This window comes from Myiozetetes cayanensis, unplaced genomic scaffold (genome assembly GCF_022539395.1).
Source record: "Myiozetetes cayanensis isolate MyiCay16 unplaced genomic scaffold, myiCay2020 scf4, whole genome shotgun sequence".
NCBI classification, from domain to species: Eukaryota; Metazoa; Chordata; class Aves; order Passeriformes; family Tyrannidae; genus Myiozetetes; species Myiozetetes cayanensis.
Window position 1 is genome coordinate 12,957,261 of NW_026087631.1, and position 24,954 is coordinate 12,982,214.

Here is a 24,954-nt window from a genome sequence, read left to right on the forward strand (position 1 = left end):
GGGGCGGGGGATGGCGGGAGAGATGGCCGGGCCACGGGGAGCGGGCCTTGCAGCCGTAAGGCTCTGCTTTCCTGCCTCATCCGCCTGGGCACGGCAGCAAGCGCGAGGGCCTCTCCCTCGGGTCGCAGCGTGGGGGCCTCCAGGCAGCAGCACGGTTAAACGGGAAAAAAAATACAAGTGGAAGGGAAGGGGTCACAAAATCACTCAGGCTGGAAAAGGCCTCTTGAGATTGAGTTCAACCTGTGACGGAACACCACGTCAGCTAGACCGTAGCACTGAGTGGCAAAGCATCATGTCCAGTGTTTCCTTAAACTCCTCCAGGGACGGTGACTCCACCACCTCCCTGGGCAGCCCATTCCAATGTCTGATCATCCTTTCTGTGAATAACTCCATCCTGATGTCCAACCTAAATCTCCCCTGGCACAGCTTAAGACTGTGTCCTCTCCTGTCACTGGTTGCATGGGAGAACAGGCTGCCCTCCACCTGGCTACAACTTCATTGCACGTGGTTGTAGAGAGTGAGAAGGTCCCCCTGAGCCCCCTCCTCTCCATGCCAAACAATCCCAGCACCCCCAACCCCCCTGCCTTTTTTCTTTTCTTTCTTTTTTTTTATCACAGTCGCACAGTTTGAATACTAAAACAATATTTGGCATGAATTTCAGAAAGGTTTGTTCATGGAACTGCTGCATGCTTTGCTTTTGAAATGTCAAGTAACAGGTTTGTAGATTAGAGTATCTTTAATTGAGTGATTCAGTCTAACCTGGAGGATAAGCTTAGTCTTGTAACAGCAAACCATGACTTTTTGTTTATGTCCTTGTGGTTAAAATCAATTTGAATCAAACCAGGCTGACTAGTGATTTGAACTGTGGCCTGTAGCAGCTGTAGCTCTGATTGTTCGTAAATAAAATCAAATATTAAGAATGCAATAAATAAATAATCTAAAAGACTGCATACAGATGGGGCCAACATTGACCTCCTGATAGCCAAAAAATCAGTCACATTGCCTACTTCAGTTTTATATGCAGGGGTTGTTTAGGGCACTAAAGAATTTTCATTACATAAAGGCCTTCCCCTCCCTCCCCCCAATTGAAAGATAGGTACAGGAAATCAGTTACTTTTTTTTTTTTTAATGAATTAGTTCAAGGTGTCTCTGTGTAGACACACTTTCTTTTTTTAGTATTAAGGTTTTGATAGTATGCGTAACAGGCATTTCTAAGCAAATGGCACTTCTTTATGGCAAAGGTGATATTCAATCTGGTTGTCAAACCCTCTGTACACTGCGGAGTAATTTTGTGTGCTTCCTCTTTCTGTTAAGTCCATGTTATAAATCTGTTATAAGTCCATAACCTCATCACTGTTCAAGCCTAAAGTGGAATAATGGCTTATTAAAAACTGTTTGTTTAGTTACAATGGAATTATTTACATTGGTAAAAGCGTACATAGGGTGTGCCGGGTGCTAAATGCCACAGTAGTCCATTAGCTTGGACAACAAAATATATACATAAATGTTGAAGGCAATTAACAATTTCTTAAGACCTGCTGCACCCAGCAATACTAGATGATGAAGAAATAAATTTCATTTTGAAAGTGTACAGAATTTATAAAAATCCTGTATCTACACTAATTGATTAATCTGTCTTAAAATAATGTGCCTTAGTATTATACACGTAGATTCTGTGAGATAGGCAATATTCTGCTACCCAAGTGTGCTGTCTGTCCATGCATTTATACTTACTTTTCAAACATTAAGTGTGAAATTTGAAAAACTGAACAAATTTATGTCTGGAAACTTGCGATGTCCAGATGTAGAATTTAGTTACCTGGATTGCTGGCCTGGTAAAACCAGTGTATGTGTGCCTGTGTGTGTCTACCCAAACTAGGAGACAATCTCAGGGAGTTTTCTGTTTGCTTTAAAACTGTGTTAATTAATACTGTGGAAAGCAAACATTGCTGCCATTCCCACATACGACTATGATTTTCACCTGTTCTCTTTGCATGAACAGCTGACTGAGCACCTTCCCTCCTTCTGATTTTTATGTTTTGTTTTGTTTCATTTTGTAATTTCTCATTGTGCCGTGAGAACTGTCGTATGTGCATTTTTCCCACCTTTTAATTATTCTATCTTGGATGATCTGCAGTCCATTTTATCTAGATATCTTGTTTGTTATCCTTAACTGCTGAGAAGCACTCTGAGTGGAAAACAGCACAGCACCAAAGCCAGTAATTCTAACTGGTGCATTTCTCTGCATCATCATGACAGGACTGACATTGTGATTCTAAAAAAATGTAGTTTGAGACAGACAGGCCAAGCTGCTGGGCTCTTTTTGGACACAGCTAATGTTATTAAGAAGAATTAATAAGTGGAAAGTGGTCCCTGTCTGGGGATCAAGGAAGGAAAGAAGTAGCAGGGTGAAGGGGAGGAATTATCAGCAAGGAAATTCAGGTGCAGAAAAGCTGTGGCTCATTAATTCTATGTTTCTATACAAGTGTGGTGAAAACCGATCATGGTAACTTTGAGTATCTCTACAAAAACAAAGTCCTGCCTCAAGTCAAATGATCCTTTGGCTTTGGGAGGAGTTTCATATCAATGTCAATTAATTTCCTCCTTGGGTTGTAGAAACAGGAAGGAATGAAGCCCTTGAAAGGAATGGTGTCTAATCTCTAGTGTTTCAGAATACTTTAATTTTCCCTGAAATTCCTCCTTCTTGTTCACCGTAATCAAATAAAAAAATATAAAATGTAGCATTTATAGTGCATCTATTAGAAAGTCATTACAAAATTTTCAGTTTAATAAAGCTGTTCTTGAACATTGCCTCACAAATCTGGCCAAGCTGTTTCTTGAGGAAATATAATGCTGTTTTTCAGGCTGGCTGTTCTTGTCATGTTGGAGTAGAGTGATCTGTGTATCTCTTTATCTAAAAAACTCACTCTATTTTAAATTGGATGTGATACTGAATGATCATAAATGTCAGTATTTCAGAATGGCCATGGGCAGTTCTATTCACTACAGGCTGAGGTAAAATAGTGATTTACTCATTGTTCCCCCCCACAACCCCACTCACTGAAAATAGTGTGTGCAGGATGTCTCCCTGGCTTGAGCCACGATCTTCCAGAATGCTGCTCTTATTTCCAAATGGCAGTGCTACTCATACAGAGCCATCCTAAACACCTCCTTTTATTTCTTTATTTATGTTTTTGTGGTTTGTCACAAAAAACCCCAAACTCTCAAACCAAGTAGAATTAAGAGTATTTAAACATTTTAGTTGTATTACTTTTTTATATCCAATTGCCTAAAGATACTGTATCCGTGGTCTTTCTCCTTGATTGGATTTATGATTTTTCATTTGATAGCCATTGAGCACGGGCTTTCCCTTTCTATCACAAGTGCCCTATGTTCCCACTATCCTGTTTATTGCATCCCCATCAAACTTGACAGCTTTGAAGGCTTTTTATGCAGCAAAATCTTAGCCATTAACTTACTCATGTGTGTGAGTGCTCATAAGTTGTGTGCTGATGACTTGAAACTGATCCCATCTCTGTAGACAGTCAATGAGCAGGAGCATACGATTCAACAGGGTTGGGTCAAAAGCCTACCCTTTTCAATCTCTGCAGTACAAGACATGAGCTCTGGTAGTATATGGAAAGAAGGACCTTTTTCAAAAGACAGTTGGATTTTGGTTTTTTTTACATCCTCTAGAACAGTCTTGTTCCATATCGGTTTCATATGTGCTTATGTGCAGACAAGCACAACCATTATCCTCTCCAACGCAGACCACAGTAGGGAAAAACATAAAGCAGTTGAGGAGAGGCTGTTGACAGTGTGGGAAAAGAGCTTTTACTGCTCTTGACCTGGCAAACCAGCCAAGCCTGACAGTTTGACTGTTGTGGCCTCCAGCCTACCTTATTGTTTGTACTGTTTGTACTATAGAGAAGAATCCTATAATTTAGGCTTTAAATAGAATACTTTATGAAAAGCAGGTGGGCTTTACATGTTTGGTCTAGTAAATAATACAACCTGAAGTTAGCCTCCTGATGTTGATTGTACACCCTACTGCCATTTTATGTCTCCATTATCTGAACAAAAAGATGAAGATGCATTACAAAGACAATGTTAATAAACAACTGAGAGTCCTTTTCAGGCTAACACTGAGCACTTATAAACCCATATGCCATTAAAAAAGCATCCTAAGTGGTATTATTGGAGTAACTGGCACTTCAAATCAGAACAGCAGTACAAGATAGGTGCTGCCTATCTTTAAATTTGTAAATAGTCTTCCTACAGGTGACCTATAGATCCTTTCTCTCCTTTTTTTATCCAACAATCCAAAGGGGTAGCCTGCAGGACTTTAATTTCAGTCATACAGAGACAGAGCTATTTTCTTTAGAAAAACACATGAAACTGGTGACCTTTGGTCTTAAATTGGTGAGATTCTTGATCCCCAGATCGACCATTTTTCTTCTTGCCCACTTAGCATTACATGCATACCTATTCTGTTTCATCTTGTTTCTGAGCAGAAATGATGTAAACATAATAAATAATAGTTAGGATTTTGCTAGGAGAGCATGCCAGTTTTTTCAGTTAAACTTGGGTTAAGACATGGGCATTGAATGGCAACCTCCTTTCAACCTGTCATTGATTTTGGTTTTCGTTGTCTTTTATTATGGTTGCATGTTTCATGTGCATATTGGTTTTAGCTTGGTCAATGTTTGACAAAAAGAAAACTATCAATATAAAGGTCAAGGAAAGTATTACAGTCATAAAATGATACCATCACAGTTGGTGGAAGGAGTAGGAACTGGAGAATGGTACATTCTCGTGTTTTTAATCACTCATAATTTCTTCGAAGAATTAAAATATTTACTTACTTCACTGCTGGTGTTAGAAGAAATAGACACTTTTCTTCCTCAGTTTTTGGCTATACCTCTTGTGCCTGCTGTTGGACCCACATGATCCATATGCTCAAGTATTTAGAGGCTTTCTATTTGTGTGTAGAAAACAATTCCTACAAGAAATCAGCTACATAGCATGCCTCTTTTTTCTGTTTCATGAACAAAAGATTTGGAATTCTTTATGACCTCTGTTGATAATGTGTGACTAGTTCTAATCAAGGTACAAGAATTTGCTCCCAACTCTAATTTCAAATGCAAGTCTTAAAACTGTTTTATCTTCCGTCTTTTTGAAGTTCCAGCCCTTGAAATCAAGTACATGAGATTGTAGTCTTCCATGCTAAAAAAAAATAGAAATGGGTTTTTCTCATGGCTGAAGGGGAGGCTTAAAGCTCACCTTAGTCTGTAATAAGAACTTGCAGAGAATACAGGAAAGAAAAGCCTGCGCAGTTGTAGAGATTTTTCAGATTACACATTTAAAGTAAATTTAATCTATTTTGAGGTAAGATTGATGATTTTTGAACTCTTCTTGAAGACAGAATGGTTTGGGTTAGAAGGGACCCTAAAAATCTTCTAGATCCAACCCCAGTGGACACCTTCCACTAGACCAGGTTGCTCAAATCCCCATCCAATCTGGCTTTCTTCTCATTCTCAGTATCGTAGTTTGCATCTGCTTCTGAAGGTATGTATCATTGTTAAACCTAGACTGCTACCTCTACAACCTTTACAGACTTAGTACTTACTAAAATCGGAAGAGGACAGACATCTGTCTTTAGTTAGTAAATAAAATCTCTGGAGCATGGAACTTCATTCTTGTGTACAGGATAATTGAGAAGTCACCTTACATAACCTCAGGAACTAGACATAATGACTTCTGTAGCAATACATGGTATCTGAATAACTGAATCTTTCACACTGGAAGGGATATAGGGAGGTCTCTGGTCCAATCTCTTGCTTAAAGGAGGCTCAGACATGAGATCAGATTAGATTGTCTTGAGAAACTCCAAGGGGGACACTGCACAACCTCTCTCTGCATTGTGCTCTGCCTCTTGGCTGTCTTCAGGGGGAAAAAAATCTTCCTAACATCCATCAGGAATTTCCTGTTTTAATCGATGTCCTTTGTCTCTGGTCCTCCTGCTATGTCTGCTGTGAAAAGCCCAGTTCTCTCTTCCATTGTGTCCCTAGGGGGTACTGGAGGCTGCAATTAAGTGCCCTTGAAGGCACCGTCTGCTCCAGGCTGAAAAAGCCTCAGCCCCGCAGCTGCTGCTCGTAGGCAAGTGTTCCTGTCACCAACCATCTCAGTGCTCCCTGTGAACTTCGTCCAGTTTGTCAGCATCTTGTATAAACGCCCCACAATTGAACACAGTATATCTGATAAGGTCTAACAAGTGCCAAGCAGAGAGTTATAAACCCTGCCCTCGACCTGCTGCCTGTGCTGCCTGCTGTGTAGGCAGCCTGGATACTCTTGGTCTTTCCTGCAAGGCTTATGCTCAGCTCACTGTCCACCAGGCCAAGGTTTGCTGAGCAGAGGGTCATTTGTACCTGCACAGAGCTAGAATGCCCCAAGGTTTCCAAGTGTTGAAGTTTTTGGTGTCCCTGACAGGCTTCCTTTGGAGAGGGATTCAGCTAGAAACAGAGCTGGGTGAGAAGGCTTAAGGGAAAACAGGAATAGCTCTTAGTAAGTCATAAGCCTTTGAGGAACAGGCTCTCACAAGGAGAGGGGAGGGGAGTTGAGTTCCCACTGAGGGGAACTAGTTCCTGAGCAGTGTAACAGATATACAAACCTACCTGCTGCTTTATCACAAGTTTCCACTTAAGATTTGGATAATCTAGAAGGTCGCTGAGATGTATGCATTTATGATAATTTGTATTGTTTCCTTTTCCTGATAAACAGGTTGTTGTTTGTGAAATCTCATGAACAAAGAATATTTCACAGCTGCTTTCTCACTGGGGCTTGGCACTTGATTTGGAGTTTTGATTGTGACTGGAGTTCAATGTTATGTAATACTGAATAGTTATTTATAGTAAGGATTGATTTTTTTTCCCATATTTTTTTCCCTGTGACAAATAGGATTTCTTTTTGTAATGACAGCCCACAGTGTTGTGCTCTCATGCTTGTCCTGCTGTGTGGCACCTGGCACTGACACCTGTAAAACTTGCTGGCTTAGCTTTAAGTACTGGTGCTGCCCTTTTGATTTCAGTGGATTGTACTCCCCCAGGGAAAAGTTAGACACAAGTGAAATATTTCAGTCATCCAAGTCTTGTTAGGTCAAGTCTTGTGTGTTTATGTTCATATATCTATCTATAGCTGGAAGGGATTGTAACAGTCTCATAGTAATACATCACTTCCCCCAGTAGCATGTTACTGTCGTAGTCTAGATGTAGTATGATTTTACACTAGTCTAATTAGTGCTGAGCACATTATTTGCAAAAAAAAAAAAAAAAACTTAATCAGAAAAATTTAGCTGCTTTCTCTGTTTAGGATTATCTTAAACCAGACTATTATTTTTCATATATTTAATAATTATTCTGCAGTCATCAGCACCTTTTCCACGTTGTTAAATGTGGATAGATCACGGTGATGGATACATGCAATGACAAATTTGCATGGATCACTTCTACAGGATTTAATATAATCTATCAGCTCCTTACTCTACAAAAATGCATTATGTCTCAAATGCGGCGAAAGCAGACACACGGCCATCAGCGACAGCGTATTTCTGTGGTTCGCTGGCCCTACGTGCAAGCATCTCCCTGTGTCGACTTGCGAGGCACTCCCACCGCAAGGGAGGCCCGGGGGAAGGGCCTTGTCCTTCCTGTGCCCGGCTGGGATCCGTGCTGCCTGGCGGAGGCGCCGCCGAAGCCCTGCTGCCATCTCAGGCACCCTCCCGCGACATCCACACTGACTTCAGGGGAGCTCTCGTCCTGCACCACTTTACCACAACTTCCCTTCAAACACGCACACAGTTTGAGGTCGGCGAACTCGGCCTGGAAAAGCCGAGGAGCTGGGTGGCTTTTCTGGCGCCTGACCCGCCGTTCGACACCAGCGCCGTCGGGGCCGCCCCGTGTGGCGGCTGCGGCTCCCGGCGGGGCGGGCGGCAGCGTCCCGGCCTTCGAGGGTCCGGATATCTCCCCCTACCCGGCCCAGCCCGCCCCGCCCCGCCCGGGGCTTCGGCGGGTCCCGATGCCGGCCCCGGGCCGCCTCCCCTCTCCGCCCCGCCGGGTGCCGCCAGGGGCGGCGCTGTTGCCGCCGCGGCGCGCTGGGCGGCCCCGCGCCCTCCGCGGCCGGGCGGCGGCAGGTGGCGCGGATGGCGCCTTGGAAGGGGCGGGCGGCGGCGGAGGCGGACGCTGCGCTCGCTCCTCCTCCTCCGCCGCAGCCGCCGCCGCCTCCTGCCGCTCCTCGTAGCCCGGCGGTGGCGGGCAGGCTCCAGCCGCGGCCCCGCAGCTCCTCGCCGAGGCGGCGCGGCCTCCGCTCCCTCCCTCCTTGCCTCAGTCGCTTCCCGGCCCCGACGCGATGTCGGGCGGCGCGGCGAGCACCCCCAAGCCTCTCCCGTCCTCCGGGCCCAAGTCGCTGCGGGAGATGCCGCATCCCCTGGCCACGTCCAGCAGCGAGGAGATGGGGCCGGCGCTCACCCCCAGCCCTGACCTGCTCCTGCCCCGCTGCATCGCCGACAGGGTACGGCCCGGGGAAGGGGGGCGCGGCGTTTGGGAGGCGGGGGCGCTGATGTTGAAGGGGTTTCTGACCCTCTCTGTTGAAAGAGAGCATGGAGAGGAGACAGAAGGGCTGTGCGTGTCTTTGCATGCCACATCCCTTTTCCCTGCTTCGTCTCCCCGCGGGGAAATGAAGCCCTGGGCGATGCTGACATCCATTGCAAGAGCCCGGGGCTGCTCGAGGTGGGAGAGGGCACCATTTGTGGGGGCTGAAGGCATCGTGTCCCTCGCAGCGAGGGGACCAGCTGGGACAGCGGTGCTCCCACTGCCACCGAGGTGGTTGCGAGAGGCAGTATTTTACTGGTTGTATTTGCCTGTGGCTCATACCCTCCACGGATAGGTGTAAATGCTTCAGGAATTGCTGCAGCTTCTTTGCTGTCTGTCCCCTTTCTGTAGCCTTCACGGGGAAAAATCTTGCACAGCTGCTGTTGTTTCCTTACCATCGAGCTTGCCATCAAATGGTCTGTGATTTTCCTTTCCAGGCTGAACTCCTGCTCACTCCTTCACAGCGCTGTAATACGGACAGGATGCTGTTGCAGGAGTACCTGTGCCCCCTTTCCCTTCTCTAGCTCTGGCTTATGTCCATAGGACACTAGTGGACTTTGTGAAGTGCCTTCCGCCTGTGTGTGGGCCTTGGATGTGATAATTCGTTAGTGGCAGCACTGAAAGCGGTAGTGGCAGTACACCGCTGCTGATACATTAGCTGCACTTGCAAGGACTTGGTATCTCTGTAGACAGACTTCCTGAAACGTACAAGGTAGGATTTCCTGGGAGCAAGAACTGCGAGGGATGATATTCACTCAGAGTTTTATAATAAGCAGTCCTGGGCCAGCTGGTTTGTGCTGTTTGTGTTACTGAGTTGCTGGTGTCAAGAGGTGCTTCCTCTGGGGCTGTTGTCCTGGGGAGCATGGAGCTGTTTCTAGGCAGGATGGATCAACTGTGGGGCTGTCAGCAGTATCTGACCCTGGTACACTCCCGTGTTATAGAGTGAGTCAAGGTAGCCTGGCCTCTTCCATGTTTCACCTTCTGCTGCCTGCATCTGTCATGTATGGATTCAGCACTTCTTCTTGCCCATGTAAGGAGCCCTCTCCTTGAACACGTGCCCACTGTTGCTCTAATGAGATGCCAGGCTTACCTTCTCTCCAGGAACATCTGCCGTCATCTAAGAAATTTGTGAAAGTGTTGATGATCTGCTGAGATAAGGCATGTGTGACTAAAGTGGGTGTAGAAATTGTGAAAGTTTTTTTCTATGATGGCTTGGATTTACTCATGTAACTACATTGCTCTCTGACCAGTCTGTAGCAGTAGAAGTTGGCAGCTGCCTTCACAGGTCTTCTTGCAGCAGGGCAGTAGTGGTGGTACTGTATTCACTGTCCATCCACACTGCTGTATGGCTGCTGAGAAGCAGTGTTCTGAGGAATAACTCACACCCTGTAACTTCTTTCATCAGTTGTATTCAAAAACTTTGCTTTTGGAGTGCAAGCCAGCTCCTCTCTGCTTTACTGCTTTGAGATATCTTGAGAAGCATGTCAGTATTGCTGACAACCTAGGAGCAGAAAAACTCCTCTAGCCTCAGGCTATGGTCAGCTAACTTCTCATCAGTAGGAAGGTTCTTGTGCAATTAGTCCATCACCTATAGAGGTGAAGTCCATCTTCCAGTACCTGTATGTAGTACTGTAGGCATGTGGCAGCGCAGCAGTACTCTAAAGGGGAGAGCAAAAAAGATCTGTGTTAGATGATGTTTAGACTTCAGAGTAGTTCAGTAGTTGACCTGGAAATGGCACTAGGCTAATGATCCTTGAAGAATAGAAGGATTTCCAGTAGGAAGAGAATAGCTTGCTTTTTTTTTTTCTCTTTAGCTGAATTAGCAGAAAAAGTTAAATGTCTTATCCTCCTGGTAAAAGGAGTCCAACAGTTCGACTGTGTATGGGATGTCCCTTTTTCTGCTTAATATCTCAGGCACTGGCAAGAAAAAAAGTGTTCTTTCCCATCTCAGAAAAAACTTCAGCAAAACAAATAGGTATTCCTGACTTTAAGGTAACAGTAAACGTCCACTGCTTGAACTGTGTATTGAGTAGTCTAGAGAATGAATAGGGTAACTGGAGGTAAAATAGGTAAAACCACATTATAGGTTGTTAGTATGTCTCCTAGTCTTAGAATCATAGAATGGTTTGGGTTAGAAAGGACCTCAAAAATCACCTAGTCCCCAACCCCCCTACTGTGGACAGGGACACCTTTCACTCAAGTTGCTCAGAGGTCTATCCAGCCTGGCCTTGAACACTTCCAGGGATGGGGTATCCACATGGTGTAACCTTAAGTCTTAGTCTCTCATGGTGGACTGTTAATATTTTGAAAGGCTGGCTCACTAATCAGCTAACAGTGTTGAGTTACTTCAACAGTTGAGTAGCTTCAGTAGTTGAGTAACAGAGGGAAGTCAGCATTCAAGTCTGATTTAGGCTTAAAACTCTGCAGTTGTTATTTATTGATTCTTGATAGGAGCTGTGCTCATCTGCTCTGTTGGGCTTTCCAAGGGCCTTGCTAGAAAGTCTGATGGAGACTAATAGTGCAGAAGTTCTGGTTGAAGTCTCCCTTTTTGAAGGGGCTCTGGGTCAGTTAAATTCTTTATGGACTACTCTTCTTATCCAGGCCTACACTAGGACATCCCTCTGGCAAGAGGACTAGTGACATTAGCTGGCACATCACCATGAAGTGGATAACTTTCTTTTCTGGGTTCCTCATGCTTTCTCTGAGCAAATAATTCCTAAACACTGCTGCAGCCTTAAAGTACCTAAGACTGAGATCCTCTGAGTGGAGAAAGTTTGGAAGTAAAGGCAGACTGATTGCTGATAAAGCAGTGCTTCAAGTTTTGCTGCCACAGATGTGCAGCCTGAAGTGTCTGAACCTCTGCCATCACTGCTTTGCATTCTCTAAAACATGCTTTTCTTGCCCTTCTTTTTTTTTTTTTTCCTGAGCTGTTGAGTAAGAATGCTCCTTTATCCTGAGTCAGAGAAAACCTGGAGGACAGAAACACCTGCCTGTTTGTATCCTTTTGAGTTTTGATTCAAACATGGGAATAATCTAAGAGTGTAGAGGCTGTGTAACTTTGAAGTCTCATAAACCTTAGGTTGCTGTTTAAGAAAAGTGGCTAATGCTGACAGATCAGTAAGTCATGGGAAAGGGAAGGAAAAACTGTGCCATTTTCTGAGGCCATCTAAGTAGACTAGTCTCAAGTGTTCTGAATCTTAGTAACAGAGCTGCAGAGCTTTTGTTGTCTGCAGTAGCGAACTCATCCTGACTTGTAGTATAGAGCAGTTCTAGAAGCAGGACACCTTGACTTTTGACAATATTTAACCTCTTGAATGAAAAGGTCATTTTAGTTAAGTACTTGACTTTCACAGTGATGCTGCAGCAAACACAAAACACTTGAGTTGTAGATACTTGCTTCTGAAGCATTTTTATATTGGTCAGGTCTTTCTGTAAAGATCTTTTTGTTCCACTGAGGTTTAATTGCATAAAACATTGTCTTGGTACTCGACCATAATTTTTTTTCAGCTTATTCCCGCTTTACCCTTACTAGCTTTCAAATAAGGAGACAGCTAAGGTTGAACCTAAGCTATTGGCAGTGTTTGTGATTTGGTTTTCTTCTTCTTTATTTTATTTGGTTGGTTTTTTTTAACATCGGGTAAGTGGGGAAACAGGCAGGAGAAAACAGTTCCTCAGGATGCATGACACAGTGTATTGCTGAGTTAGTTGTAGAAGTGAGGTCTTGCTGTTTTAGCTTTTGGAAGACATGCAATCTATTTGAGGTCTGGTTTTCAGAGCAAATCCTCTGCTGAGGAGAGTAAGACAAAAAGAGAAATGTCTGTAGATTTTTCTCTTCTTTTTCCTTTTCTAAAAAAAAAGAAGTTCTGCTTCCACATGAATACTTGAGTCCAGTGCAGTAGTTTGTCACTTTTGATAGGGAATCTGCTCTGTGCACTAGAACAAACACTTTGACACTGAGGAGAAAAGATATTATTAATGGACTGCTGAGTTTGGAGTAGAGGTGAGAAGTAGATGGTATTTTGCTGTGTTGGGATTCAGCCTCACTGAGGCTGTGCAAACCTGCTGCTATGTGTTGGAAGTACAAAGCTGTGCAGAGTGAGAAAGAGGGTTCTGTAGGGTTTACTTCCACTGTCCTCTAGCTGTGGTCCCTCTAGATTTGTATCATGATTTGGTCCCTCTAGATTTGTATCATATGTTCCTTATGCTGTGGTGTTGGCTATTGTTGCTATGGTCTGCCTTGAGACTGGTACCTATCTGATAAGGGTTCTGACTCAGAGCATTGGTTTCTTGCCTAGCAGTCCAAAACCTTTCATATCCCTCCTACCCTTGGACTCAAACTGCCTTGTCCTTTTTTGGACATCTCTGACTACTTGATACTGTACATGTGGCCAGCTACCTGTAATTCCTCAGCTTCTTGGAAACTATGCATACCTTGCATTTGTCTCTGTTGTCAACTCTAGACAGCTGGTGTGAGCTTCAAGGCTGTTTTATAGGTAGTATATCAAGCAGGTATCAGAGGTGATGTGGAATGCAGCTTGCAGTGAGTGCATGGCTTGAATTTGATAGTTCATGGAGATGGACATTAAAACTCCTGGTACCAACTTCTGGTTACTAACTGAAAACTCTTGCTTGCATGCTCATCTGCTTCCAAGCTACCACCCTGGTGAATTCCTGGACTTCTTATTAGCACCTGATCGAGTATAAATACTTGATGTGTTTGCTGGAGTGCTGTTACTTAGCACTCATTTTGAAAGGGAGCCTGGCACCTCTCCAGCTCCAGAAAATATACTGAGAGTCTGAAGCTCTGCTTCCAGCCTCCTTGGTTGCTATTTTATAATTATTGCTCTTAAGTTTATCCACCCACATATGAAACCAGTTTGCAGTATAATCTGAAAACTTAAAATAGATCTGCCTAAGCTTCTACAAACCTCTTCCTTCTCTGACTAGATGAGAGCTTAAACCATGTATTGTTCTTAAAGGAAGCTGGAGGTGATTCTCAGTTTTGGGAGAGACTGAAGACTGTAGAAAGTCAAACTGAAGTTGGTGAACTTGTGAAACAATGCCAGTATGGATGGGTTAATCTCTGTTTGAATCTACAGGAGAGCAAAACTTACAGTCGCAGAGAAGTTGAGGCTGGAATGGATCTCTGCATATCTTCTAGTCCAACCTCCTGGCTCTTGGCTCAGGTAGAGCAGGCTGCTCAGGATGCCGTGAAGTTGTCTTTTGAACATCTCTCTGGGCATCCTGTTCCTGCATCCAGTCACCTACAATGTAAAGTATTTTTCTCACATCTAAGTGAAACTCCCAGTATTCCAGTTTGTGCCCATTGTCTCCTGTTCTGTTGTTGAATCCACTGAATAGAGTATGTCACCTCCTTCTGTACACCCATCAGGTATTTATCCATGTTGGTAAGATCCCCAGAGCATTATTAATCTCCAGGCTGTTAGTCTTCTTTGCCTTGAGGCATAATTGTTGGCTCTTGGTCAAGTTCTTCATCAGTGGCTGTGGTTTGGTTTGTTTTTTTTTTTTCTTCATTCTGCCAAGCTGCTTTTCAATGAGTCAGCATCCAGCACGTACTGCTACATAGGATTGTTCCTGCCAAGTGCATAGTTTCATATCCTCATGTTGAATTTCATGATGTACCCAACAGCCCATTTCTCCAGCCTATTGAGGTTCCTCTGAATGATGGCACAGACATCTGGTGTATCAAGCACTAACGCAGTTGTGTAGTCTCAGTACACTTGCTGAGAATGTACCCTGTTCCATCATTTAGGTAATTAATGAACATGTTAAAATGGTCTTACTGCTGCCTGCTGGCATATTCCAGTAATGAGTGCCCACCAGCTGGAACTGGTGGGATAGCAACCCTTTGAGCCCAGCAGTTTTGCCAGTTTTCAGTCCCCTTTGCTGTACATTTGTCTACCTTGTGCACCACCAGCTTGTCTAGGTGGATGTTGTGGAAGATGTTAAAAGCCTTCTTAAAGCTGAGATGAACCACATTAAAGCTCTCTGATGGTTTCTAATATTTGCTTGATCCCCTTTGCAGGGATTGAGGTGAGGTTAACTGTCCTGTAGTTTCCTGTAACTGCCCTTTTGAAGACAGGAGTGAACCATGTTTCTTAGGCCAAGAAACTTTTACATACAAGCAGTTGTCTGCCGCGTGCTTCCTAAACAAGCCATTGGCTCTTGAAGGCTGAGTTTAGTTCCCATCTTGTTTAAGGGAACTCTGTCTCTTCTCCTGTTGCACTGTGTACCTGCATGCCTGGCAGCTCTTTTCTAGTCTCCTGGTAAAAATAACTTATTTAAACCTTGCGTGGCTTTCAGCATGCCATCAGTGCTTTATTCGCAGTCGAGCTGCTGGCTGAATCCATTTTCCCATCTTTCATAGTGGTGGTAATTGGAACTGCCCTTTGTAGCTATGTCATCTCTCAAACTTGTGATAGCACTTGGATAGGTTAATACCACAGTATTTTACTTCTAGAAAGAAAAAAGTAGAAAGGAAAGATAGAATGCTTTTCTCCTTTTTTCCTTAGCCACTCTGGAGCTTAGTGGTGTAGAAGCGTATTATAACAGCACAGTGGTGGGCCTGCTTGCACTTGTTCTTCACTTATAGAAATGAATAAGAGTGTTTTAATGGTATCTTACAACATAGGTGCTCTAGTACTATTTTAAAACTTGGTGGACTCTTTATGAAACAAACTTCCCAGTGAATTTCTCTGGAATTTGTAATTCTCTTCTGAGCAGGATGAAGGATAGCTAATGAGTAGGGACAAACACTTGCATCAGCATAATTGTCTTAGTACCATTACTTTTTTAATCTCTCCTTATGGTAAAGCATAGCTTCTACTGTATAATAGTAGTATTACTTTGTGGTTCTTACTTCAATTTAATGGAGGGAAGGGTGTATACTTTGAGGTTGAATTCAGTGTTGCACAGCTTTCATAACCTTTTCAACAAGATTGCTTCATACATAATGAGACAGAGTATTGAAAACAGATATTCAGAGCATACGTGGAGGAACTTGGTTCTTCAGATGGATTTCAGAAGGATGAGTCTTGGCAATAACTTGTCAGCCATGGTGGAAAAAGTTATGCTTGGTGGTCGGAAAGAATCCTCTGGGCTGCCTGTGCTAGAGTGCTTCAAACTTATCCAAGAAGCTGAATGCTTACTGAGCTCCTTCAGGGGTTGAAAGGGGGGACTGGATTGATAAACTAAATTCTCCTACTACAGTTGTGTGGGCACCTCCTTCTTCTATCAGTGCCTCTGGCAGCATGTCCCTGTAATTAATGGTAGGAGAGGCAGAGAATAAAAGAATGAAGGTTTCCTGTTGGCACACTGATCTGGGAGACATCAGTTCCTACATTAATGTGAAGACTATTGTCTTGGTGTCTTCTAGCATTGTGGTCTACTCTTGTGGTATCTTAAACAGATGGTCTGGCTGTCACATGACCCAGCCAGTGGGTCTCTCTATGAGTAGAGAGACTGGTATCTTAAATAGATCAGGAGACAAAACAGAGCTCTTAGAGTGCAGTGGGACTTGACTCAGTGCTGCTACATGAAAATCTACTTGCAACACCTGAACTGCATCTTTGAGATTGTCACTTGCATGTGCATTGAGCCTGCAGAAGACAATGCACAGATTCAAAATGGCATTGATCTCGTGTATTTCTCAGATGTAACGTCAGTAAGGCTGGTTCTCTGCTGACATTGAGCAAGATCTTAAATGCTGAGCTGTACTGATTCCTTAAGCTGTGACTGACTCGACTGCCTGAGCCTGGGTTTGTAGTGCAGCTGAGACCCCCAGGTCCTGGTGGCTGGGCAAAACTACTCCCATCACTAGGATGTAGTAGGGAAAAAAGCTCCAAACTCCACCTTGTAGCTAGTGGCATCTGGAACCATGAATTAAAATCTGTGAATTAGTAAATTACTGAAAAACTATGTGGAGCACTTCCAGTTACTAAGGGAAATAAGTGACAGCAAGGTAGCTACTAATGATGTTGCAGTGAACAAGTGAAGATGGGAAAACAAATCCAGTGAGCTGCAATTATTTTAATGAGTTAGCATTTCCCATACCAGACCAACTTAAATGTCCTTTAAAAAGGGCAAGAAGGAAGACCCAGAGAACTACATTTTTGTCTTATAGTCACATTCAGAGCTTCTACACTACTGCTTCTGTGAAGCGATAAGCAATAGGTGAGATGTTACAAGTGGTGGTGTCTATAACCCTTGAAGATACGTCTCTGCTGGACTCAGTTTCGTGGCTTTAGGTATCTTGGTTGAAGACAACTACTACACAAGCATGTGGGAGCAAAGACATTGCAGAAATGTGTCGTACTTTAATTTGCAGGAAAATGTGCAAAATGTAAAATGTAAACTTACTTCTACATTATACTTCAAATGACAGAGAGCAGACTGCTGTGAGTGACAAACTCTGCTTGTCTTAGAGTGATCAATAATCTTACTCATGCAGTGGTCTATAGTGTTATTAGTGATGGGATGGCTTACAGCACTGAAGGACATGCTTTCATCCATGTTGTTAATCTGTGCTCTGACATCATGCTGAATTTAAGTCTGAAAAAAGCAGACTGGTACTGCATGTCTGTTGAGGTTTGCTAGTAGCCTCTTAAACCCAAAAATGCTGTCAAGAGATTAAGCTTCTTTCTGTCTCCTCTATGAGGAAATAAGTTACTCTACTGATTCAATGCCCTGTCCTCATGGGCAAGTGTTGCCTTATATTGCTTGAATGAAACTTGTGTCCTTCTGAAGGGCCTCTTAGAGTATAAACTCCCCTATCTTAAGCTTTGTCTGCATAATTTGCCTCACTTTTCCAGTAAGATTGATGTGATGTGTTCCTTGAAAAGGAATACACTGCAAAGCAGGTGTTGCTCAAGGGCTTAGGAGCCTCTTCCTTGTCGGTGCTGCAGATGGTGTCAGCAGCAGGCACTCTGTTAGCTCAGTGGTGAAAGCACTGACATCTGGGAATAGTAAGTGGTAGACTACCCCAGCCAATACTCAAACCTGTGATTCCCTGGGTAGAAGTAACACCTTTGCTATATCTTTTCAGATGCTAGTATAAGGCGAATTGTCAGTGAAAATCTTGAGCAATGCCAAGATTAAGCTGTGTCTTGGATTGTTGCCAAGAAAATCCCTTGAAATTTTTTATCAATACTGTTTATTTCCAGTGATCAGCTTGACTTCTCTGGGATTTGTATGCTGACTTCCAGTGTGCTGATTGTTCCTGAACATATTTCACTTGAAGCCATGTGTGCTAAATACCTACATACGCCTTAGCGGCTGTCGTAAGCCTAGACCATTAAATAAAGCGAGTTTCTCTAGATAAATTAGTCTGTAGATCTCATGCCTTGTTTCTTCTGTCCATCGATCTCTATAGATAGTTTCCATACTGTGAGGAAAACTGCATGACTGCTTTTCCTGAGTTGTTCTCCCTAAAGTAGGGAGTGAAGCAGTCATACTGTGTGGGTTTTGGTTGAGATTTTTTTTTTTTCTCCCCAGCAGATAAGCACTTTATTTTATCCCTGTGGGAGCAAATGCCTTTCTACTGGAAAATGTCTTGATTATCAGCAAATGTGATAGAGGGATATTGTTTAAATTGCACCTGCATAAACTATGTCTGAGAGCTTCTCCAAGAGCACACTCCTCCAGCTCTTCCAGATGTAAACTTAAATTCTTCCCTCTGAATGTCTTTGCATCATTTACTTGCACAGTGGTATCTTGTCAGTCTGACTTGCTCTAATGAAACCTCCACTGGTCTTGTCAGGAAATGTTAATGCAGCTCATCTGAAACAGTGATTGTGAGGAAATCCACACTGTAGTGTATGCATATTCTTTCTTGTTTAAATGAAGTATTCACCATTAATTTCCAGTCCTCTATCATCTCTTTCCCTCCCGCTGCTTCTCTCTGTTTCTCCCCAGTTCTTTGCATCTTTTCACTTTAAAAGAAAAGATATTACTGTTTGTCCTCAAAAGGCTCTCAGCTAAATTGTCAGTTTGGTGAGACTGGGTACCTAGATAACTACCTAGAAACTAAATCTGCTTCTGGAGGAGGAACAGGAGAAAAAACTTCTGCATGGTGTATCTGCAGAGCTTTAACACAAAGCTGTATATCTCTAGGAGAAGGCAGTTTAGTTTGGATGAGCATAATAAACTATTCCATCTGTAATCAGATATAAATCTGGTTTTTTGGGTTGGGAAGGACCCAGTCATATACTGGATTCAAATTTTCCTGCTTGTGGTCTGAAATCCTGGCTACTGCTTTACTATTTAGGACATCAGAACTCAGGTTCTGAAAATGAAGCTTTAAACAAAACACTGGATGTGTTAGACTTGTTTGTTAACGAGGTGCTCTTTTACCGCGTTAAAATGTGTTGTGACGTTTCTGTGCTCATGACTGCAGAACCTTTATAACAAATGTCATTACTGAAACAAACACCTTGCAGACAGACATGGAACTTAACAAAGCTAGAGAGGAGAGTAACTGGAGACTTGATTCAAAAGGTCTATTCTTTCCTACATATTTCTGAGAACATGCAGCTTCTGCCATTTGTGGAGGCCTTTGGACTCTGAAGATAGACTGAAGTTGGTGCCTGTTGCCTTCTACTGAGAACTGTAGAAAGAAGAAAGAACCTATAGCTCTGCTAAAGGATGCCAATCCAAGTCTGCCCAAATCTTAAACTCTCTTGCTTTCCATGAGGTCACAAGCACTTTTCTGCTACTTTCTACAGCTTAAACATAACTGAACTAATCTTGTTGGACAGTTGCCAGCCTAGCATTTTGCTTAGGAAGATAAAACTTTCTGCAAGGACTCAGTTGCTTTGAAAAGAGATATGGAAGCTAATTTTGAATCTGGAACTGTTTATTTCAAGAGAACAGTTCATCTTCTGGATATATTAAAGTACCTTTTGACATTTACCACAGTAAGGGAGCTGTAAGATGTGACAAGCATGCAGTTACTCCTCACATTTTGCTTCCTGTTCAAAGGATATGGGGAAGTGCATGTCAGCTTAGTGAGAGTTAGTAAGTCAAAAGTATGTCTTATACATTTGTATTTTGCCTATATAATGTCTGCTGCAAATAACAATCCATTTCATCTTCAAAATGCCTGGCCCCCAAAGGCTTTTGGCCTTTTATTCACAAAGTAGTATGGTAACATGGGTTATTAATAATATTGAAGGAGTTGTCTTAACTGCTGTAAAACATCTGTGAGATGACACTCATGTTCCTCATTTTTAGAGTCTAAGCTGAACCACATTTAGCTTTAGTGTGGTATTGCATAGTTCCCCTTCAAAACTAGGAAAAGAGGACACCCTCTTAAGAAGACAGACCTTTAGCCAGACTCTATGAACAGAGTCTGATGTGGTACTTGACACTTTCATGTGACACTTGCCTTTACCCTGGTGCACAGCAAGGCTGAAACTAAACCATATTGTAGCTGGGTCCCTAAAAGACTTCAACAACAGAGTTAGGAGATATAGCTCTTGCTGAAAATACTGTATTCCAGAATGCTTCTGTGCCTACATTCTGGCTCTGTTTAGCTTAACTGTAATGACTTATGGGAAAACAGACCACAAAGTAAAATAATCCATCCTATAAAACTTGGCTGTTGACCTCAGAAATGAGGTGAGAATCCCGTGACCTACGTGAGAAGACTTGAAAAGTCCTTGTGTCAAGCGTGTGGTGCCCCTGTGAAGCTTGATCCAGTGTTCCTCTGTCCAGCCAAAGTGCAAAGAAGCCCTGTTCCAAGTATGATACCTGTATGAGCCAGAATGCTCCCAGGTTTTGAGTGGTATAAAACTGCATGCCGTGATTAGCTCTTGCATTTCAAATTCTTACTTCTTTTCAGGGATCCTGAGGAGCCCGTCTCTAGGCAACTCGGGCCTACAGAGCAGAAACAGTAGTTCAAGTGATGAACACCAGAACAAAGTCATCAGACTCATGGCTTGGCAGTATGCTGTACTTGGACACCTGTTTAAATTATCCTGAGGGCAAATTGATCCAGTCTTTATCTAGTGGCTTTTTGGTTAGATGGGCAGAATACCAGTGGTAGTGCTGGAACTTCTGAGGTGAGGTGAGGTGAGGTCCCTGTTAGGTTTGGGGGATTTCTCCCCGTGCTGCAGTGCCCACAGGCTTGGTGCGTAATACCCCCCAGGGCTAAGAGGTGAAAATATGGGCTTGGGTCCTCAGCACCCAGCATTGTTCTTACTCTGCTGACACATTTTCAGGTAAGAGAAGAGGAATTTCTTCTAATTTGAGCTTAGTCAGCATTGCTCCTAAAATAGCCTCAACCTTGCAGCCTGATTCTAAATGATTTAATGTAATGGAAAACACCTCTTCTGAAAGTGTCATCTTGTTCCTTGTGTGTATGTCCACACGAAGTGTACTCTGCTTCCATTTACTGGAGAAGGGTATCAGGAGCTGGTGTACATGTAACCACTTACCCTTTCCCAGGAGGGTAGGTGTAGCCTTAGAAGTTGATTCTCACAGGTCTTCACTTCTTGTTGAACTAAAACTTAGTATTGTCTTGCTTGTGGATCAGCATAAAAATGTGGTCCTTCTGTATGGGAATGAGTAGGATTTTTGGAGTTTAACTGTGGGGATGTTGTATTGGTTGGGTTTTTTTTTTTTAAACACTGTAGAGCAGGATTACCTTCTTATCATCCCTTCCCTTCCACAGCATTCTCCGTTCTCTGCAGTCTGTATCCCCACTTAAAATAGCTGGCCAAAATGAAGTGCAAGAGGCAGGGACATGTAGCATCTCAAATTTACCTCAGATGTGTGAGGAAACAAAAGTGACCTCTAATAAACAAAGGTTGCTACTGCCTGATAGAGCGTGAAACTGAACCTACATAAAGGGAAGTAAATGCCTTTTTTTCCCTTGGTCTCCATCTAGCTGGTATTGGTTAATAGTCTTGTGTAGGCTGAGATTTCACTATACATATGCTCAGTGAGGTCTTCTAATAGGATACTGTGCTGACAGTCACAAATGACCTGATCCAGATGTACTGGAGGATAGAAAAGTGCTTTTTCTTTCTACACAGAGCTGACCTGTACAGACCAGCAGAACAGAGCTGTATAGACAAAATAAACCTGCTTTCAAAACTTGCTGGGATAAGACAAGAGGTGCTATGAACAGGTCTGTGAAAACCAAGTTAATGTAAGCTTTTATAGTGTCCTTGGGAATGTTTAAGTCTAAACCACTTTAGTTTTCCAGTCACCGGCTCCTATTCTGCTGTGACTTACTCTTATGTACTGAAGGTATGGAGGTAAGAGTGTTCCAGAAACCAGCTGCAGTTGTTGAGTGGAATTGTTGTCTCCTTAAAATGACTCTCTCTCTGGTCACATCCCTAGGAACTGAATGGCAAAAGCAATGGAACACCTTGAAGCACAAGGAGAAAATGTACAGCACTTCTGAAGTGAAGCTGTGAGGTTCTAGGGGCAGCACAGGCCTGGCCCTAAGATCATCAAGTTAGTCAGAGATATTTGGGGTTAAGTGCACCACTTGCCTCTAAACAGCAACATTTCTAAATGTATGTTACTACCACATAATACTTGTTGAATGGGAGCAATGGCCATGCAACATCATGTGGTTTTGGGCTAGCCCTTTCCAGAAATAAGCTTATATGTGCTGGGAAGACCTAGCTGATCCATGTCTTCTGCTTCCTTCATGGACTGCTGCTTAGACAGCAAAGCTGTCTGGTTAAGCTGTACACTTGCTAAGGCAGGATAGGTGAAAACATTCAGTTTGTGGAAGCTGCAGTATTGACTAGCTGCATGTAACTCGGCAGGAAACTGTATGGTCTTCACTTGACACTACAGCAATACCTACAGAATTTTAGACCTTTTTTTAGTCTTTAAGAGTTGAGTACTGGATGCTTTCTCTGGCATACTACTCCACTGGGGGAGACCGCCATCCAGAAGACTGGATACCAAACTCCTGAAGTTTTACTTTATGTGGATCCAAGCTGCTCTTTAAATGGAGTCTTGGAAAATCTCCTGGGAGAAGATGGCAACTGCTGGAAACTTTCCAAGGAATTTTAAGTCTCACATACAGACTTATAGTTTACAAAATTCAGTTGGATTTTAAAGTTGGATGAAGCGAGCTTCTTGATAGATTTAGTATCTGTTTCTGGTCAGGCTAACTGGTCAAGGTGTTCAGACATCATAAGACAACAAAATAATGTGAACAGCCTTTCCAGATAGCAGCCTGCATACTTGGCAGGTCTCATGCATTTCCAGCACAGGCAGTTGGTTCCTACTTGTCTGGCACTGTAGGATACCAAACATGTGCTGTTAGAATCTTTCTGATGTCATGTACCCATAAATTTGGATGTCTTAAGGGATTCTAGAAACTTCTAAGGGATGCATGAAAAGCCTTCTGTGTGGTGGCTTTACAGCTGTGCACAAGAGCCCAGTACTTAACCTGAAGGTCTGAATGGCACACTATTTCTGCTATAGGTTATGATCCAGGCCTTGGTGGACTTTCACCTGACCTGCTTCAGCAGGCGACAAAGCTATGAGACTGTCCTGAGGAGGAGACTGCCCTGAGGAAGTGAGGGACCAAGACTAAGGATCTTTGCTCTTTACTTTAGAAAAAGCTTTGAAGCTCGAGGAAATCTTTATGGATGCTCTCTAAGAAGAGAAGAATGTCTTGACAAAACGTGTCCTCCACGCCATCTGCCTGGCTGCCAGAAGCAGCCTCCCCTTCTGTCTGCTGTGTGACTGCTCACATTTAAGGCAGACTGACTGTACTGCAAGTAACAGGTGCCATGACACAAAGGCTTTGTAAGCACTAGGTGCCTGCTGTGACTTGGACTAGGATGAACTCTGATAATGCAGATAGGTACTTAAAACAGTAGATGGGCAGCTGCTCGGTGCATTAAAGGTGAACCTGATGCTCGAGTCCCTGGCACTGAAGTCAGACTCTGTTATATAAAACAGATAACACTAGCCAGTATTTGAGATGCTTGTGGGTATGATAGCTATACCAACAGGTAGAAGCACAAATGGCTGCAGATCTCCTTTCCCTCTAGGCACTGCAGGACATGCTCGTCTTTCTGTAGTAAAAGCAGACTAACAGAGATGTTGCAGTCTTGCTTCTCCAACTGCAAAAAAAAAAAAAAAAAATCCAAATCCCATGAAAGAAAGCCAGTGGTAATTAATATGACAAGGAGGTTTTCTGCTGATAGGATAACAGCTTGAGACATCTAAGATTGATGGGTCTTCTGTTGTGACATTTCATAGCCTACTTCTTTCTAGCAATAACGTAAGACTTCAGTCAACTGATCCTTCTTCCTGTTAAATGAGGGTTCAGCAGCCATAAGTAATGTTCCTGGTGCACTTGGCTAGGAATTTCCTCCCATTACGAAGGAGAAATAGTTAGCTTCTAACTTGGCCTTCATGTACTGAAAACTAGCCAAGCAGCAGGGTATGATGCGAGCTGTGACTGTCAGGGAGAATCCTGCTGTCCTTGATGAGGCAGTATAGCACAGTGTACACACCATATGCCTTTCCCCAGCACCACAGCTGGCAGCTCTCCTGATCCGAACCACAGATGGTATAGGAGCTTTACCTGATCTATATCTCGGGTGTTTCATCCAAGGTAAAACTGTCACAGCCTTTAAGACCTGAGACATTTAACAGTACCCATGAGTGCAAGAACACACTCAAGTACAGTGAAGTCAGTTCAAGCCTTCACAGACTTCTGCCCTGCTTAAAATGTGCAAGACATGCTAGTATGATATTATTACCCACTAACAGAATTGGTGAGGAAAGTTGGTAACTTCATGCAAGTGGCTGCAAGCCCCATCTTTGGTCCTTCCTCCAGGTGAAGTTGAGTTCTTGTATTTTAAGCGGATTCTATCACATTTAAACTGTCTTCTGGAAGAATTTTGTTACAAACTTTTGGGATCTTCTATGCAACTAGGCTTAAGCTGTTTCTGCAAGGTAATTCATTTCCATACTGGAAGCTTATAATTTGACTAGCTGCAGTTCTGGCACAACTTGTCATAAGCTAATGCTTATTGCATATGGGCAATGATGAACTGTCTTTTCCTTTTGGAAACAGAAATGGATTTGTGTGCAGCTACTGTGGTATCCCAGGGTTTGCTTTGCTTTTCAGTCTGCTCAGCCTAATTCTCCTGTCTAGCTGAACTGCTCATTTTCTGAAGTCATCTCTTGTTGCTAATCTTATCCTGTCTTTTGCTTATTCTGTTTGTGTAACTTCAACAGCACTCCTTATCTGCAGAGGTATTGTATCATTACTTCTTCCTGTTGTACATGCTGCTGCTATACTGAG

At 43.2% G+C, this 24,954-nt stretch overlaps 1 protein-coding gene and 1 long non-coding RNA gene across 2 annotated transcripts in view; one reads left to right on the forward strand and one right to left on the reverse strand.

Moving 5' to 3' along the window:
* The window catches only part of LOC126646975 (uncharacterized), a 70,290-nt gene that overhangs the window by 21,741 nt on the left and 23,595 nt on the right, over window positions 1–24,954 (reverse strand). The gene's annotated exons all lie outside the window — the stretch shown is intronic.
* Window positions 8,318–24,954, forward strand: part of SNX30 (sorting nexin family member 30) — a 50,672-nt gene continuing 34,035 nt past the window's right edge. The window contains exon 1 of the mRNA XM_050328774.1: window positions 8,318–8,562. Within this exon, the coding sequence (XP_050184731.1) occupies window positions 8,401–8,562 (162 nt within the window). The 5' untranslated portion in view covers window positions 8,318–8,400. The remainder of the gene's footprint in view (window positions 8,563–24,954) is intronic.